Below are 19,067 nucleotides of genomic sequence, written 5' to 3'. Positions count from 1 at the left end.
AAATGGAGGAGAAATATTTTATTATAATAGGAAATAAAATTATTTTAAACTATGCAATTACGTAATAAGAATGACCGAAGACTGTAATTAACTGACTTTTAAAGTTGCAACACTTTTAATAATGTGCACGGAAATAAATGATGTTTAGTTTATGGCCTACAATAATAATTGAAGCATTGGGTGCAACAAGGGCGTATCTCGTAAAATTGAGTTTCGAGAAAATTGACGATGAAAGTTTTAATGTCTTATATTTTTTTAATGCTTATAATTTGACTTACACTTACTTTATTATTTGTTAGTGCCATGATTTAGCAATAATATTAAGGTATTATAACTATTTTAAAGCAATCGGAAACATCTTAAAATGCGATTTTTTTTACTTGTGTTATCCGCCCTTGTTGCACCAAACTGGTAAACAGATAGGACGTTAATTTAATTATTATTTTTTATGGAAAATAAATAATAATTTGAATACTTATTTTATAAATTTTAATTAAAATGTAAGTGAAACATGTGTATTTATTAGAATCACCGTTAAAATATTAAACTTTCTTAATATTTTTTCCGACTTTCGTGTTTTAATCAGATTTATCAAAATATTCACTAGACTGAAGGGAATCTTCCGAATCAGCTGCAACTGGCCTGAAAGGTCCAGCCTGATCCTCCAGGCATGCCTGGAAGGTCAGGACCAATTTCAACCAATCATTTAGCTCACTTTTAGCTAGGTCTACGGACCAAGTGCCGGATTGAATTTTTAAATATTTTCTTCTTTTTTAAACTGGTTGCCGCAATTTCCGGAGCTAAAAAGGTGAACCTTCAATGTTTTTGTTAATAAATTAAACACCAAATCAACATAAATCTACTCTAGAATCTTAGAGTGAGTCCATTTGCCGGAGGAATAAATAATTGAAAATTCAGTCTGGCCACTTGGTCCGTGGACCAATCTAAAAGGGGGCCAGGTCACTGCAAGACTCAAAATTAGTCTTCAGTCATTTTTTACATTAATAAGTTTTTAAAAACTGCATACAGGTCGAATTTAAACGCACTTTTGTCACTGTGTGCAACAAGGGCGTAGCGCCACTTGTTACTTAAATTATTCTCACGCCATCAGGGAGCGGCTGATCGAAACGAGTTTTTGGGATGTTAAACTAGATGGTACAGTGCATGTTTTGATGTAATAACATCAAAACGGGCTTTCGGTGCCGAACGCCCTTGTTGCTCCCAATGCTTCAATTGTAATTGGACCTGTAATTACTTTGTGTGATACTTCCACATTTTTATCCATTTATTACATTACATTACTTTACATAATGTAACATGAGCATGACACATACATAACGGATAGAATACACTCCTACCGTTTTCAACTTGACTAAATTACAGAGTTCATGAATGTAGGTTTTTTTGCAATATTAGTCTTGTAGAAAGCGTTTTTCTTTTTTACGGTTTACATTTTTTAAACCCTACCACTGTTTAATGACAATAATGTGGGCCAGTGCAAGAAGAAACAGCGCAAGAAACTCATTCACTTACTAAGAAACTCGCAGGGTATTGGAAGCAATTAATATTGTGATAATTAATTAAAACCTGTAATGTTAGAGCTAAGATTGTTATTAATTAAATAAATGAAATAAATAAATTAATTAAGTAGCCCAACAAATAATTAAGAAAATAAATGGTATAAACTGAGAAATAAACAAAGAAGTTTTTAATTTTAAAGTCACAGGGGGTTTGTGCCACAGTCTTTGCCGATGTCGGCTAAAGGAGCGGTCGCGGTCGGCTGCCTTCGGTCGAGCTGTCGGCTGCCGAGACGTCGAGGTACCAGGCGCGCATAAGTCACAGTGGGTATGCTTGCACTCGTGTCGTCTGACCGAGCGACCTCGGTCGGCTGCCCGGTCGAGTCGTTGGCTCGTCAGCCGACAAGGTACCAGGAGCGCATAAGTTTCAGTTGGTACGTTTATACACCATGCCCACTCTATCGGCTCACTGGCACCACTGGCACCGTGTCATACCCAAATCGGGCCATCGTGTCAGGACATGTGAGTTTGAGATACCTACCAAGAACTCAGAAGTGAAGATCTATTTAGTATGGTGCACGATTTTTTTACTATGACTCGGCTTTTGTAAGTCGTCTCGTCTTAATCGAAACATTAGCCGGCTCGTGAGTCGTCGACGTATCAGGTAGGAGCGTGATAAGACGACGATAAATCAAGGTGATCACCGTGGCGTCGTATGCAGTAGTTATACGTGCTATTTTCTAACAGCAATTATACTTAGGCTAGTGTACTGTTCACTGTTCTACTAGGTTATTATGATCTCACCGTTGGTGTGCACGGCCTGTGTCTGCAACACTCGGAGGCCGCCACCCGCTGACAAAAGTTGTAACGCCGCCGGACCCACCACTAAGCCTCCACTCCCCATCACCTAGAAAGAAGTATTGATTTCATTTTATAATTTATTTTACAGTAGCAATCGGAAAATTAGTTAATCGATACAATAATATACAAGATAGTCTTTATAATTTTCATATTAAATTAATATTAGAAGAATCGAGTAAAAACTCGAAAAACGCATTTTTTAAGTTAGTGCAGTTTTTCAGTAAACGTGCAAATTATGAATTAATGTTTATTGACCACAAATCGTGTAGCGTTGTATCATAGACGCATATTTATTTTGTCATACATGATTCGTAATTCGTATACTGTAGCACTTAGAGAATTTTTTTAAAGAAATTGTGAAAGAACTTAGAGAAAGTGCCTTGGAATTATTGATATTTTTACCCGACTGCGCCAGAAGGAGGTTATGTTTTTCGATTTTATGTATGTATGTGGGTATGTATGTATATTTCTTTGGCACGGCCTACAGCCTAAACGACTTGACCGATTTTAGCGTGAGAGGTGTCGTTATGTACGTTTTAATCGTGAGAGTGACACTGGCTATATTAAAATTGGAAAAAATAAAATGGATGATTTAGGCGCCATAATTCTTTTAAAAAAATTTTTCCCCAAAACCTATCCAGTGGGACATCGAAATAAAGGGCTTTATAAGTGGCTAAAAAAGCCCTTTAAAAATGAACTAAAAAGAAAAATCAAGACAACTTAGTGTTCACAAATGCAGCCGGAGGCATCAAATACATCACCAACGAAACAATTAGTCAGTTTTTTTTTGTGTATTCAAGAATAATTTTACCTTTACATTATATTGGTTATATTTAAACTGGCGACTTACTTGTGATATAGGTAGGTGTATTTGCGCGGGGTGGACGATGGCGGTGCTAAGCGCGTTCGTCACTCCGTTCTCCACTGTCTGCCCGTTCTGGGGAAACAAGTTGATTTGAAACTTAAGAAAATGCGCCACCCTAGATTCTAGGATTTTCTAGTTACTAGGATAAGAGAAAAATAAACGTTCTAAAATTGTTGGTGGAGTACCGAATGAATAGTGTATTCATTAACTAGCAGCCGCCCGCGACTTCGTACGCGTGGATCCCATTTTACCCCCTTAGGGGTGGAGTTTCATAAATCCTTTCTTAGCGGATGCCTTCATCATAACATCTACCTGCATGCCAAATTTCAGCCCGATCCGTCCAGTGGTTTGGGCTGTGCGTTGATAGATCGCTATGTCAGTCACCTTTGATATTTAGATAATTTCGGCGACAATTTAAGTATTTTGCAATCAGTCAATTTCTCGATGTGTTTATTAGACCATTTAAAACATTCAATAATATTATAAAAGACACAATCGGCTTGAAAGTGGTCGGGCTTTCTTTCAGCAATATGACTTCTGATATGTGTCCTACCTTCCTATTTATTCGAGTTTTCTTAACATAGAGCACTTATAAAACCATGAAAATATTAACATAATTTTGCTTGAAAATGGGGGCTAGTTTTATATATTTTACTAGCGGCCGCCCGCGACTTCGTACACGTGGATCCTGTTTTACCCCCTTTTCCCGAATTTTCTTTGCTATAAACCTCACGGAGCCCGAGACCTTTCCAACGAATGCAAAACCGTGGAAATCGGTTCGTGCGTTCTGGAGTTATAGCGTCAGGGAGGAAAACCCGACTTATTTTTATATAGTAGATTTACCTGTGTCGGCCCATCGGCCGGTGCGAGCGTGGTTAAGGTGAGGGTGTTATGTCTTGAACCGTACGAAGTCCGTACGACCTACAAACAAAAACATTCCTTATTAGTAAATTCTTAAATTAACAATTTATAATTATATTGAGCAGATCATCATTAATCATAATGCAGTTCGGGTCATTTGAACACTTACAAGTAAAAAAGTACCAACTCGTAAATCTTTAATTTTTTAGCTATCGTAATTTATATATCGCAATTATATTTACTGTGTAACAAAACTACAAGCTTTGTATATCAGTACTAATTGACACGTTTATCAACATAAAACATTAACAATAACAAAAGATAAATGCTTGCAATAAATCATAAACATACAGCGCCATCTATCGACAAAAAACTCCTAGTAGTTCCAAACTCACACAACAGATGGCGCTTGTATTCTAAACACCGCTAAACTCGTCCCATCTAACCCCACCTAATCCAAGATTAGTCAGCTCTAAATTGTAACGCGGTACCAGGAGCCCATACCTGCGAGGTGGTTGGTGTTATTTGAATCGGCAAGGTCCGCAGCTTCGTGCTCAAGTTGAGGGTGTGAGGTGGAGAGGCATCCATCCGAGCTACCGACCGCGGCGGCGAAGAGGTAATCTGAAATCAGACGGATTATACCTTAGCACGCCGACTTGTTTGATTGACGTAATTAATGCAAATGAGTTGTTTCGTTACTAACTACTACTATAAGTTGATGACAACTTACACTTATGGGAATTCCTACGACTTGATTATTAACTGTATCATCCCTATCTTTGTCTTCAGTAGGATCTGAAATGAAACAATAGGGCTTATTAACAAAAAATAATACTTTTTTTTTTGTAAAAATAAATAAATTCTGTGATATCTCTAATTTAAAAGAACAAAAATTAAATATGGAAATAAATGATGATGTCATTGGAATGGCTATTTAATCGAGAAAAATAACAATTAAAAATCGATGATGATGATCGGTTTAATTAACCGTGGCCGCCAAAGTGTCCTCTAGCGCCAAATATTAAATAATCTCAGCCACGAGTACCAGGCGCGCATGAATCGCTTAGAGGTGAACGTACCGATACTCCGTGGGCGGACGGAGGCGCGCACCGACACTTCTCGCTTCAAGGCGGCCAGCCGCTGTTGCGACGCGATTTTCTCGCGAGCCAGCCGCTCCATTTCGTGCTCGCACTCGCGCTCTTTACGTCGGAGAACCTGCGAATAAAGTACCAGGCGCACATAAACACATGGAACTATAATACGTTTCGCGTACTCGAAAGGTTACGCCAACCTTTGGAATGTATGTTTTGCATCACGATTATAATTCTCACTTTTACATAGTAACAAATTAATAAAACCGTTTATCGGTTTTTATACCTGCACCCGAAAGTTCGCAAGAAATTGGCTGGCTTTGTCAACGCGAAACAATGCGATTGTTTTACGAAATTCAAAATTCATATAAATTGTGGAGGGACGAAGTTTCGGTACTTTCATGAGATTCTTTATTGTTTCTCAAACAATTAAACTGAAACTTGTTGATCAACCAAGAAACAGTTCAACTAAGTAGGTTTCTGAAGGGGTTTGTCAAACATTTCAAAAGAAAGTTATGGAAGATCTAGTCGAAAGTTTGTAAGGTTGTATGCGTAGAGAAGCCGTACAATAATCGAATTACGAAAGTCGGGTACCTACTTCGCGTACCCTCCGACGACGCGCGCCAAACGTTTCAACAGAGAAAAGCCGTAGAAAGTATAACGTGCTACGTTACAGTTGTAAGAGCAGTACCTACGCGCATTTATGTAGTCCTGGTAGCTGTTTTACTTGTTGGACGGGTTACACTGTAAAATTTCATACAAAGGAATATTTCAAAAGAGATTCAAGAGTTTATTTTGTTTGGTTTCCTATTCGACACTAGTCTACCATTAAAAATTACTGCTCAAATAACTTTTCAATTATTGTGCTTCATGAAAGCAAAAAAGCCTATTTTTTATAATTTATACAAAGATAACCAAATTGCAGCCAAAAAGGCAATCACTGAAATTTCTGATGATCCTGACAGCTAGCAATATGATATCTCAGTCAAATACATGAGAGAAATTACCTATTTAAAGTTGTTTATCTCATGTACTCATGAAAAGTGCCAAATAAAGATTTTCTTTCTGAAAATGTACAGTTTCTGAAAGTCTACAATAATGTCAAAACGTCAATTTATTCTTCAGAATAAATTATTATGTGGATAATGACGTGGAGATTGGAAAATAGCGTATTATCATTATTCAACTTGGTAACAACAATGAGCAAAGAAGACAACTATGCAACTTAATCAAACTACAGTTTATTGCATATCCATTAGGTTAATAAAAGTATAACGTATGTAACAGTTACGGATGATAGGTATATTATGGACACTTATGGATCTTGTCGGGCAATTTAGGGCTAAGGATGAATATTATTATGTTTAACTAATAATATTTATTTAATTATTTCAAACTTCTATGCACATAAAAGAGTGTACATAAGGCGAACTTAATGCCAAACTGAAAGTAATAGAGTTTTGACTAGCTATTACATTATTACTTCTTTTTCTGATTGTCCCTAACAGTTAGGAAAGAGGAAAAAGGCTCGCCCATGAGGAAAAACAATTACGTAACTGACATTGACCCATACGTAAGTACAGAAAAAGCTCAGGTATGTCGCAAACCATTCTTAAATTACTACTGCGACCACGTTTTCACGTGATATTACCAAATTACACGTGCACCGAAGCAAAGTAACTCCATTTAGTTCTATTATTTTAGGCACTCTATTTCCCAATTTTGTGGAAGAAAATTCACATGACGCGGATGTTCGTTCAACATGGCAGAATACTAAACTTGCACAGTTAGCGTCGCGGTGATGCTGAATATCTATATTTAGAATAATTATTCTTTTGGCTGTGTTACCGAGAGGAAAACTAATTGTAAGCATATGTTAGCATCTTACATAACGGAAATAAAATGTTTCTCTTTCTTTTGTCGTGTGGGTTGCATCAACTGAGGTGTAAAATTATTAAAACTAGAATTGATGTTTGTATTGGGTCTAGTTTTGGTCTGGTTACATTGATGTATAATGTACGACTCTATACGTAGAGTGAGAATTTTGTGCATTGTATTATTTAAGACCTAATAGACCTAGTAGTCTTCAAGAATTCTTTAGTTACCCTTAACCTACACCATACCCCTAAGTCTACAAATCGTATTTTTTAAATGGTACCAGCAATGTTTTAATTTATGAGTTTTATTACGTGTTGCCAAGTCCCTTCTTTTACGAACTCTAATAAGAATAATATTGCAAGCTCAAAAAAGTACATATTATGTCCCTACAAGTGTATAGAAGTGTTCGAAATATTTTCAATTTACTACTGACCTGTATATACCTAATGGCCGAGCCAAGTATCGATAGATTTGACGTCTTCTTGTCATCGGGCGTGGCCGGGAGGTGTCTCTTGAGGAGTTCGAAGCACTCCTTGAGGTGCGCCCGTCTATTCTTCTCCAGTTTGTTGTGAACTTCCCTGGTGCCTGCTCGGGGGACGCTGCTGCCACTGCTGCTTCCACTGCCGTTACTGCTGACCGAAGGTGGGGAGGGGATTTGGGGGAGGCTGTGGGAGAAAAAGAAAATGAGATTGACAATCATTATCTGTATGAGCTGGTCATTCAGATGGGATAGAATTACAAAATAATGACTAGCATTTAGAACGAGCTACAGAATAGCACAATAATCGATAGTGGGACCGACAGAAGGGGTAAAATTTGCCGATTTTCAAGATTAGTACAGAAACAAAAGATACAGTCATGTTTATACAAAATTCTAATGAAAATGACTGCATTTTCCTTGTAGGTAATCAAAGTAAACGTACTCAGTGATCTATCAAAAGTAGGAACTGGAATTTGAATGGACTTAGAAAAAAAAATCGAAACGATTTTCATCAAGCAATGTAGAGTTAAAATTGTATTAATCAGGCACATACAACATTTTAATTTAAGAACAAATTACATACTAAAAGTATTCTAAAGATCACACCTAAAGTTAATGCGTAGAATTTTAAGCAGCTTCTGTACCAACCTAACCCATTTTCACAATAAATTTTAATATAACATGACTGAAATTTACGATGCAAATCAAGATTAATTTGAAAAAGCAATTTCACCTTGACGCAAACGCATTTATAACTGTAAAGTATTTATTAGATTGATATTAAAATGGGGCATTGTATTGATTAGAAATATCACTTACTAATGCCAAGATTAAATCGTCAAGCGCCCGTTTAATTTTGACCTCGATAAAATTACGTTGCTAACTACGGGTCGTATGCATGCATTTGATGCATCTGATTGCATGATACATGCGGTCCACAAGGTTTGCTGTGGCCAATAAGCAATAAGAACGACTACGATTATAATATTATTCAATTCACGTATATTAAAAACCAAACCTTGACAGCAATCTATTGAAAAACACGTCCATCGTGGCAAGGATACATTACAATTTCTATTTTGACCCGCTTACATTTTATTGTATTAATTTAATGCACTGCAGAAGGTTCTAGTAAAGTACCTATATCAAATATATAAGTATATATTGAAAAAAACCCTCGTCACGAAAATGAGGAAAAATACAGATAATTTCTTTTTTTTAAGTCATTAAATGTATGGTAGAGTCGTCAGTTTCTATTTTTATTTTAAAACCAGTTATTCTACGACAAATTTTAACATCAACATTTATTTATGGATTGCGTTGCGTCTTTGTCTGTAGTATTCTTCATCTAGTAATGGTTGTAGCAACTTGTAGCAACTACATCATAAAGAAGCTGTTATTACTCGTACATTAATCGTTAGGTAACCGTGGCTTTTTATCTAAATTCTAAACCACGTAGTCATTGCTACTGGTTTAATTACATTTACTGACCACAATGTCTCAAGTCTCAACCAAATCGAATACCTTGTAAAATGCATACTCGATTAGGTAGAGTCCATTAATAAATTCAATGTGGTTAAGTTTAATTAAGTTATGAACATTGATATTATTGTAACCGTCATCATATCAAACAAAGTAATAATAATATGTAAAAGTAAACAGAGAATCAATCGAGAATTAAAGTAGCTAACATTAAAAGTATCCATGACGTAAATGATTTTATCGTATTGGCAATACAATTTACTAGTAAAATGTATTGTTTTTCACTTATCTAAATAGCCGATAAAACACGCAACCGTGCAAAGAATGCCAGCTGTTTTAGACAGCGCAGCTACCAGGAGCGCATACGTACCCATGACTACTACTCGTTGTACGGGGCCTGGAATGTTCTTGTATGAAGTCGAGCGGTGCGGGGGCAGCCACGACCGGCGCGGGCTGGGGCTCCGCGGGGGCTGCGGGGAGGCAGGGGGGTACCGGCGACGGCGGCCGCACCACGCCGTTGCTCCGTACCGGCACCGCCGGCACCGGCAATCCGGTCACCACCCGCACCGACAAAGGCGACTTCGGCTCCTCCTCTGTAAACAAAACAACACGTCAAACACGTTGCGTCTCCTCAATAACAATTACAATAAACACCATTTTCGCTAGGTTGCGCACCGCTGCTGCGGTCTGCTCGGTCACCACTTGTCAAACCCGTGTCAACCGCTCGTCGGCGGCTGCAATCCGTGGCGGTAAAGTACCAGGCGCGCAGAGCTCTATAGGAGTTCGAATCGGCCGCGAGAGATACACGAATAGAAAGAGACAACCGCACAAACAACATCCTACGTCAGTAGTAAAGAGGGGCTCTCGAATGATAGTGGACCGTATGAGTATAACGATACGGTTGAAATTGGTGTGATGATGTTGTAATCAGTCACGCTGCAATGAAGAACGAGACGGGCGATTATGTTGATAGTAATGAAAGAGATGGTTGTTAGGGCGTGGCGTACGCGAGCTGATTAGGGTGACGTCAGCACATGTGGCATCGCGCGTGTTGGTGACATTTCGGTTGCCACGCGCAAAATCAGCTGTAGAGTTTATCACAAAAATAAAAGATGTCGGCCAACCAGTTCGGAGATTAGTCGTCGGATCCACGTGTATACGATATTAGGTAGTTATCGGGCTTGATTTGTTTAATTATTACGTCTATCAGTTTAATAATAATTTAATAATGCTCGTAGAATAGCTTGATAATGAAATCGTTAATGTGCGTCCGTGATGCCAATCATGAACGATGTGTTTTGTGGATGTGTTTACGTTAAGCAAGCACTCACACAACAGAAACAGGTTCTGAAACGTAGTAAGACAGATCTACAGGTAGAGTCGGATGTTAATAAGAAATGTAGAGACGACTTACAATTAAAATTCAGTTTCATTTTAGTACCAGTCTGTCTTTAGACAGTACTTACTGGAATTAGTGTAAGTACATAGAGTTTAAATTAAAGTAAATAAATAAAATTGGACATTCATATCATCCAATGACACTTGCGTTGTTATTTTTGAGTATCTTTTTGAATTTGAGTGGATTGATTTCTAAATGACTTTAGTAGGTTTTACACAAGCCATTACAAATTCAAAACTTTTGTTTTCAAATCAAATCAAATTAGTTTATTTGCGTGAAAAGTGGTCTACAAGTTTTTTTATCAATGTTTTCAGGAGTTGTTTGTTCCAATTTGAGAATTTTAATTTCAAATAATTCAGGCGTCACATTAGATTAAAAAATGTTTGTTCCAAAATCACATGTAATACAACGAATTAAGGTACAAAAATTTTACTTAGATGTGCGTATTAGAATTATCTTAAATCCAAATTACCATTTAAGAAAAACAATTTAGGTAGTAACAGAAACACACTACCCGAAGTGATGTATTACATAATACCTAGAAATTTACATTTAAAAGTAAAATTCTAGGTATTATAGGTACATATGTATGTGTTTCTGAATAAAAACATGGTTTGGAAAATTTTTGGCGAATAAATTAATAAATAATTAGCTTTTTTTGAAGTAATATCTTCATCAATATTATTCATTTTGTTCTAATTTATGTCAGTTATACAAACAGTTATATTATCTCCTCAATCCATTTCAAACTTTATAAAAATAGATATGTACTTTAGTACAAAATTGATTGGAGTATTTGAGCCAGCTTGATGTGCTGTCGTCATATATTTTTATATTTCACTAGCGGCCGCCCGCGACTTCGTCCGCGTGAACCCCGTTTTACCCCCTTAGGGTTGAAGTTTTGAGTTTTTTTAGAGGTTTCCCGGTGATTATTCGAACTTTTATCGCCGTAAAAACCATCCTTGGACTTCAACAAACATTTTAAAAAAAGAATTGGTAAAATTGGTCCAGGCGTTGTTGAGTTATGCGCTTACCAACACATTTTGCGATTCATTTTTATATTATAGATTGTCCTGAGTTGAGTTCAACAATGTATTATTGAGACGGTGGTCTTTACGTAGGTACGCCGATGCGTCATAGAGTTTTGGTATGCGATGCATATTGCATACAGACAAAAAAAAATATAGATTAAAAAAAGTTGGTTTTGTAGTACCTACCTACCTGCCAAACGTGGTGTCTATTGTACATTGGCGTAGTGTGAATTTACGTCAAACGCATTCAATATCGACTGCGTAAAAAGTGTCATTAAAATGTATGACGGATTGTACAGCGCCCCTAGCGAACACTTTCAAGAACTAAAATTTTCATACATTTAAAAAAACTGGATTATGAAGATTTCGTCATACATTTAATGTAATTTTTTCCGCGCTCATTAGTGTACTCTGCCTCTATAAATATTGCTCAAAAATTTTCTTAACAAAATTATTTTTCTCTTAAAAAGTATTTTCTTCTCATTTGTATTTTAGTTCATACATGCTATGTGCTTAAATAATTTATTTATCTTTGCATCTTTGTCTATTAATTTAACTAACAAAAAATATACTTATTTTAGTATTTATTTAATACTTGTTTCTACAAACTTGTATTGCTATTTAGTTACGAATATTTTTGTCTTCAACATAACGTTACACGCATTTCGCTCCCGTATTAAAATCTCTTGTTTTCTTAAGCGATGTATTCTAATAACCAAATACGACTCTACATTGTTTCATTTAGAAACCTATGTCTCCGAAAATAGGGTTCAGATTTGGGAAAGCATTGCACAATGTTCAATATAGTAGTCAATAGTCAACATATTCAGTGAATAAGACTAGAGGTGATCGTAGAGCCGTTGACCTGGCGACATTGAAAACAATATTCAGCTTCATACATCAATGTGATTTGTTTGAATATTGTTTGAATATAGTTTGAATATAGTCGACTATCCCGAATTAGCCTGGCATTATTTAACAGTTGTGGAGGTGAACCTCGCAGGCTGTTGGCCTCTGACTTTGAAAACAGTTGCGGAATAGTGCTGTAGAGATGGCAGTACGATTTTATCGATAGTTGACCGACGTGAGTCACTATTGATAGTACTGTTAACAGGGTCGATAATCTAGTATTGATAGCTCAGGACGTGAAAATACCATTATCAGGTTCCATTTTCCAGCGAAAGCAGGGTCAATCACACCATAGGTAGGATAAGACTAGCGATACAAACAAAACAATCAATTAGTAGTTAAACATTTTCGATAGTATTGTTTGGTTTGTAGATTTGCAAATAATCTTTTGCTCTATCTGTATTAACCACTAGAGATATCATGGAAGATCAAAAAATATTTTTTGATCTTCCATCCATGGTATATCTACCTGAACTGTTACAATTTCCAATGATAACTAGTGGTTAATACCTACAGATTATTTGCAAATCTACAAACCAAACAATACTATCGAAAATATTTAACTACTAATTGATTATCGATACTGTAGAGCTATCGATAATTCGGCATCATTATTGCGAAACCATACTTCAGCAGTGAACAACACTTCTGGAGCAGAACTTGGTAAATAATAGAAAATTCACAAGTCAATTGAATATCAGTTTTTCATGTCAACAACAGTGATATTGAATGCATGAAAGTTTACTGTACTTTGAGAATAGAACCTTTTTTTTATGTTCGTCTGTTTTTTTCTAGCTAATCTGTTCAATGAATTAATTTGCTTTTATATCAATAAATCAATCATTTACTTCAGAAAAAATAACTGTATAAGAACCTTCGTTGCCAACGACAAGAAAAAAGTACGAATACTTACGACTTATTTATTATATTATTTTGTTATATGTTTGCAAAGAAAAATAAGGATAAAGATATGAGAAAAAGCTTTCATCCGCCCTTAGTTACAAAGCTCTACCTCAAGTCGTAGTGACGTAATCTGAAGCCCTTCTTTATGAAATTGCGAGAAATTCACAACTAAAACAATTGCGCAACAGAACTGTTACTTAATATTGTTAGAAACTATAAACTACATATTATTATTCACTCTAGATTATTATTATAGTAAGTAGATCGTGCTCATCGTAATAATAACATTGTCCCCAATTCCCCAAAAGGATACATACCAGCAACCACAACGAATTTGGCGATTGGAGAATTCGGTACGCGAATCATAATCAAAATCAAAATCAAAATATAGTAAATAAAAAAAGGTAACCCTTATGGGGTACTTTACATGTCTCCTTATCTTTTGGGCCCTACCAGCGCTTCGAGACAAACATAAATATATGGCAAGTGCTGAGAAGAAACGCCGGAACAAACTCAGTCATTCAATCAATCGGTCCAAGCATTAGCATACCACATATTATGATAAAATCGCGTTACTTTGTTATTTTCTATAGCAAGGCTGAGTTGCACCACCTTAATTTAACCATAGCAATGACAATAACCAGTGTATTTTTTATAGAGTTTGACAGATTTTTGACGTTTGCCAAGTTAAAATAGATGGACTCAGCCTTAATATTGTATTGGCCACTAATAAATCAACTATGAACAACTATTTCTACCTGATAACCTCCCTTGAATAGTCAAGTACCCACGCTTTTCCTTGCTTCAGCAATTCCTTATACTGTATCTATGTTACATTTTCCTTTTGATAGATCATACTTCTTTTTTTACAAAACCTAAAATGTTCCAGACAGTTCATTGTAATGTCATTTTCATAATGTTAAACCGAGTGTAAAGCGAATTCTTTCCACGAAATATAATGTATTGTCATATTGTAAAAGACGATTTTTCGTTACATTTTTCATACCTCTACAATATAAATATTTTCTGAATTCTATGGCCGTTGTAAAGACATCAAGATTATTCAAGCAAACATACTTATAGCAAGCTTCTGCCCACGACTCTCCTTTGAGCTATCGAAATCAGCTGATTTCTTAAGCTTAAATATGAATTTAGATTCGGTAATTATACAAACTTACAGATATAAAATTCTCTTCTCTTTTGATATCTACAAAGCCTGATCTTCCCTTAGCCTCTAGGTCCCATTCATATCTATCCAAAGTTCATCAATAGACATTAACGATATTTAATTTTCTTACTTTGTAACGTAATTTTTTATAGATTTTCTTACACTACAAACGGTTCTTTGATGTCCTTCGACACCGTGGGCCACAGCATATGCTGAGTGGGGTCCCGTTGCAATGGGCATCTTGTTGGTGAATGGGTGGCACTGCTCAGTTTACTCTTGTTTTTATTTTTCCTTCTTTAATTATTATGTGCCACTGTCATGTCTATATAATTGCCTGTATTTGTGTGATGTCTATTGTAATAAATGTATCTTTCTTTCTTCTTTCTTTCTTTCAATATACCTATTTTCGCGTTTTCTGTTTTGTTTTATCACGTAATTGTTATCGACGTATTATCGAGAATATTCTATCACCAAGACGACGCTCTCGATTTTATTTAATATCCCACCTTCATACAAAAACCAGTGAGGTGATGTCGTTTAGATTGATTTTGTCGATCATTCTGCCTCGGGTAAAGATCTTTGAAATTTTCATTATTTATTTTTTATTAACAATGTTTCACCTTATAACTGTTTCGGTGAAATGTTAAACGCAAGTGAAAACGTTTCTGACTTTTCTGTTGAAATACAAAGAACTCTTGCAAAAACAGAACTTATAAATAAAACAGCTGTGGCTATTGCTACATCTTTTTTGAAGTGTTGCAGATGAAAACAAAAGAAAAAACGGGCAAAAATTAAATAGACAAATGTAGAGATCCCTTCAGAACGTAATCAAAACGAATTACGTAAAATAAATTGTATACTAATAATAAAATAAAAAAATCGCGATTATCGTCTATCCAACACAGACATTGTCTACTAGGGTAGCATGAGCGTGGGACGGTTATGCAACCTGGGTGTGACGTGCGTCCCCCCACCCCCACCCTTCGCCCTTGACGGACAGCCGGCAAATGGACTCCATGGGAACAACACTTTACGCACAGATAAAACATTTCGGATGCCGATGACAGCTGTCAATGGAGGTGTATCCAAAAATTGGCGGGTCAACATTTTTGGTGAAAAAAATTTTTTAAATATTTTAAAGGTCATTGTTATTTTAATTTTATTTTATCCCATCTATTTTAATACGTTACTTATTAGTTATCTGTGACGATACGTGAATATCACAGTAATCTATTGTGTAGATACAATAAAAACAGTGTTGTTTCTTACTGCCTCAATNCTTAAACCCCTCGCAACCGATCTTGATGAAATTTGGCATAGAGATAGTTTGAGTCGGGAAAGAACATAGGATAGTTTTTATCCCGGTTTTTGAAACAGGGACGCGCGCGATAAAGTTTTTCTGTGACAGACAAAATTCCACGCGGGCGAAGCCGCGGGCGGAAAGCTAGTATTAGAAATATTATAAAGGCTTGGTAAACTTATGTTATTTATTCGTAGTGTAGAGACGACATAGGCTAAGAGCTAGTGAACGCCAGACCTACGTCATTTTATAAAAGCTGAAAGTTTGTCATCGTATGCTCCCAATATAGGATATAATGTTGGTGAATTATGAAGTTTGGGTAATCGTGGCTTTGGGAGTTACCCTAAAAAAACTATCTGACAAGGAGTTGGAACTGTCAAAACTGTCTGGCTGTTGGGGAACATGCTTCTAATTATTGCCCAAATAGTATACATAAAAAAACTGATTTTATGGTATAACGTAAGTCTAACTTTTACGGTGGCTTTTTCTGTATATTCAATAGACTGTACTTGTTCTACTTGACCCAAACTTCATAATAATTTACCAACATTATATCCTATATTGGGAGCATACGCTGACAAACTTTCAGCTTTTATAAAATGACGTAGGTCTGGCGTTCACTAGCTCTTACTCTAACATTACCTATTTACAGGTGTTATTGTTCTGTGTCGTCAGCAACCTTTGTACAACAACGTAACAAGTTTATAATATACTAGCTTTCCGCCCGCGGCTTCGCCCGCGTGGAATTTTGTCTGTCACAGAAAAACTTTATCGCGCGCGTCCCTGTTTCAAAAACCGGGATAAAAACTATCCTATGTTCTTTCCCGGGACTCAAACTATCTCTATGCCAAATTTCATCAAAATCGGTTGCGAGGTTTAAGCGGGAAAGCGTAACAGACAGACAGACAGACAGACAGACAGACAGACAGACAGAGTTACTTTCGCATTTATAATATTAGTTGGGATAGTTGGGATGGGATAATTATGATACATACTGAAAGTCAAAAGTCATTCTACTCACGACATTGTTGTAAAGTCAGCAATTAGAACAATACCATTCAAGGTATACACTGAAACTATTATTATTTTATGTAAACTTATTCAGCGAAACTTTTGGAATTATATTACACCGTATAAACTCTAAATGCCTTATACCTAATATTCAAGAACTTGTACAACAATAGGTCGGCTTGAATATTCTTGACCTATTGCGGTCCTAAACTTCTAACTTGTGATTGGTTAACCTTTCCTTTAGGTCGGCAAACTTCAGAATTACAAAACTTCAAAATTAACTAGACTATTATTATTGTTACGTATTGCTATACAATATGTTTACTATACTATTGTAGTAGCCAACTAATTAGATTATGACTAATTAGTGTTCCAAATTAGATTTACGCAAATGCTGCTTTTTACTGAAGTTTGTAAAATATTAACTTGTAACAATCATTTATACTTAGTTGCCTCTACTTAATTTGTTAATATAAATAATTGCCTTTAAAAAGTAATTTTATTTAAAAGTGAGTTGTCATAATGTTGCTTTACAAAAATATAGTGTAAAAAATATGGCTGCTCCACTCCAGCGGCGAAATAGCAAGAAATAAAAAAGCTCCTGTTGCCTCATACGCTCCTGGTATAATATTTCGCGAATGGCGGGCGCGCGCTCGCAAAACGTGGTCTCTACACCCTTCTATGCGCTAGAAAGAACCTTAGGAGTGCTTAGCGAATGCTAGGTAGGGTTCCGTATCCAAAGGAACCCTAATGCACTATTTGTTCATCTCTATTTGTCTGTTAAGACTGAGTGCACCATCTTATTTTGATTTTAACAAACGTCAAAAATCTGTCAAACTCCATACAAAAAGAAATAAGACCGTAAGTTATTGTTAAAGTTACGGTCAAAGTAAGTTGGTGAAACTCAGCCTTAGAATGTAGAATTATTCAGTAGAGCCCTAGAGGTAAAATAACCACTATACAAAAATATTTAAAAATGGAAATTAACCAGAAACAAAACAAAATAATAATATCAAAAATTGTCTACAACTACTGAATTCGAATATTATTTTTTAAATCCAGCCAGTTAATAAAACTTCACGGTGGCGAGTGCCGTTCTATAAGAAAAAAAAAAGATTGCGTTAGTAATTGCCAAGCCTACCACCCCACAGTGAAGTGAGGCCTACTGAGGCCCTCGGCGAAACGCAACATCTATGTGCCTATATTTGGCTCCATCCTCGACTCTACCCCCCTGGAATAAGGACACGAGTGAGAGAGTCGGACGGATTCGTCTAAAAAAATCTAATCGTTTGACGGGTGACACCCGCTGCACCCTGCTAGGGGCGAACTACTTTTCTTTTTATGCACCTTGCAGTCCCATTCTTTTTCCTTTACGCGTCTGTCGAAAATGTTATTAAAATAGTGGAATTCGTTTTTAGCTAGCTACGAAGGCTACGCTGTAGCATTACCATAGTTTATAAACCATTAAAAAAAAACCTTTATAAAACTCATTTAATTTACAGTTAAAACTCACGAAAAACTGGCTGAAAACAATTGAACAATTTCAAAACTAATCAATTGAATTCGAATGAATGAAAACTTGAACACTGGCAACTTGCAAAAGAAAAAGAAAACTGTCAAACGCAAAACTCGTACCGCTAATTTACAACGAAACAAATGAGCATTGAAAAAAGGTTGGTAAATGGCAATACAAAGGTGTTAGTGAATTTCTCTGTGGCTGGTTGTGATAAGGGGGTGGGTGGTTTGGGAGGGGTGTTGGGGGGAGGGGGGGAAAGCGTGGCCACGTGACGGGCTGTCACGCGGCTCCCGCCAGCCCGTGTCCCGCACCGCATGCATTTGGGGGTGATAGGTTAGAATGCCACGCTTTATCTCCGCACCCTGAGCAGATTATGTGCGTTCTGTGGTTTCGACATTTCGTAGTTGGGAATTGCCTATTTTGGAGCTAAAATTAGAATGGAATTACACTTATGTTAGTATGATGAGAGAGAAATTATATCTGAAAGTTGAAAATACATATCTATGTATATCTAGTTTGTTACAACTAGATATCATACATAGATAAGCAAGGCTTAGGCTTGCACCATAAAATTAGCACTTCACGGGATTTTTGCAACAAAATCTTTTGAAAACGGTGATGTAGTTAAGATAATTATTTGAGTTGCACAATCTTACTTTAACTTTATAGTCCAGTCAATGAATGCCTTAACGACGGTGTAGAGAGAAATCCGTGGAACACAATTTCTGACCTCGGGACTTTATTTAGCCTAGTTAGATGGTGAACATAGCAAAAGTCCCCGCCCTTAGCCCTTG

General features: G+C 36.4%; 1 protein-coding gene and 1 long non-coding RNA gene across 3 annotated transcripts in view; one reads left to right on the top strand and one right to left on the bottom strand.

Annotated features, from left to right (window-relative positions):
- The first annotated feature begins 752 nt into the window (after positions 1 to 752).
- Positions 753 to 18,270, top strand: LOC114364768 (uncharacterized). Its single transcript, XR_003656872.1, has 4 exons — positions 753 to 1,235; positions 1,768 to 1,769; positions 7,474 to 7,477; positions 18,260 to 18,270. It is a non-coding gene; the product is annotated as an uncharacterized LOC114364768 (long non-coding RNA).
- Positions 2,287 to 19,067, bottom strand: part of LOC114364766 (max-binding protein MNT) — a 31,159-nt gene continuing 14,378 nt past the window's right edge. For both annotated transcript variants that reach the window (XM_028321065.1, XM_028321063.1), the window contains exons 3-10: positions 9,407 to 9,629; positions 7,507 to 7,738; positions 5,184 to 5,319; positions 4,835 to 4,899; positions 4,609 to 4,725; positions 4,087 to 4,164; positions 3,229 to 3,315; positions 2,287 to 2,424 (exon numbers count right to left, since the gene is read on the bottom strand). In XM_028321065.1, the coding sequence (XP_028176866.1) occupies positions 2,302 to 2,424; positions 3,229 to 3,315; positions 4,087 to 4,164; positions 4,609 to 4,725; positions 4,835 to 4,899; positions 5,184 to 5,319; positions 7,507 to 7,738; positions 9,407 to 9,629 (1,061 nt within the window). In that variant the 3' untranslated portion in view covers positions 2,287 to 2,301. The remainder of the gene's footprint in view (positions 2,425 to 3,228; positions 3,316 to 4,086; positions 4,165 to 4,608; positions 4,726 to 4,834; positions 4,900 to 5,183; positions 5,320 to 7,506; positions 7,739 to 9,406; positions 9,630 to 19,067) is intronic.

This window comes from Ostrinia furnacalis, unplaced genomic scaffold (assembly GCF_004193835.3).
Source record: "Ostrinia furnacalis isolate ACB-3 unplaced genomic scaffold, ASM419383v2 OfSCF7467, whole genome shotgun sequence".
Taxonomy (NCBI): domain Eukaryota; kingdom Metazoa; phylum Arthropoda; class Insecta; order Lepidoptera; family Crambidae; genus Ostrinia; species Ostrinia furnacalis.
This window is presented reverse-complemented; position numbering and strand designations above follow the sequence as displayed.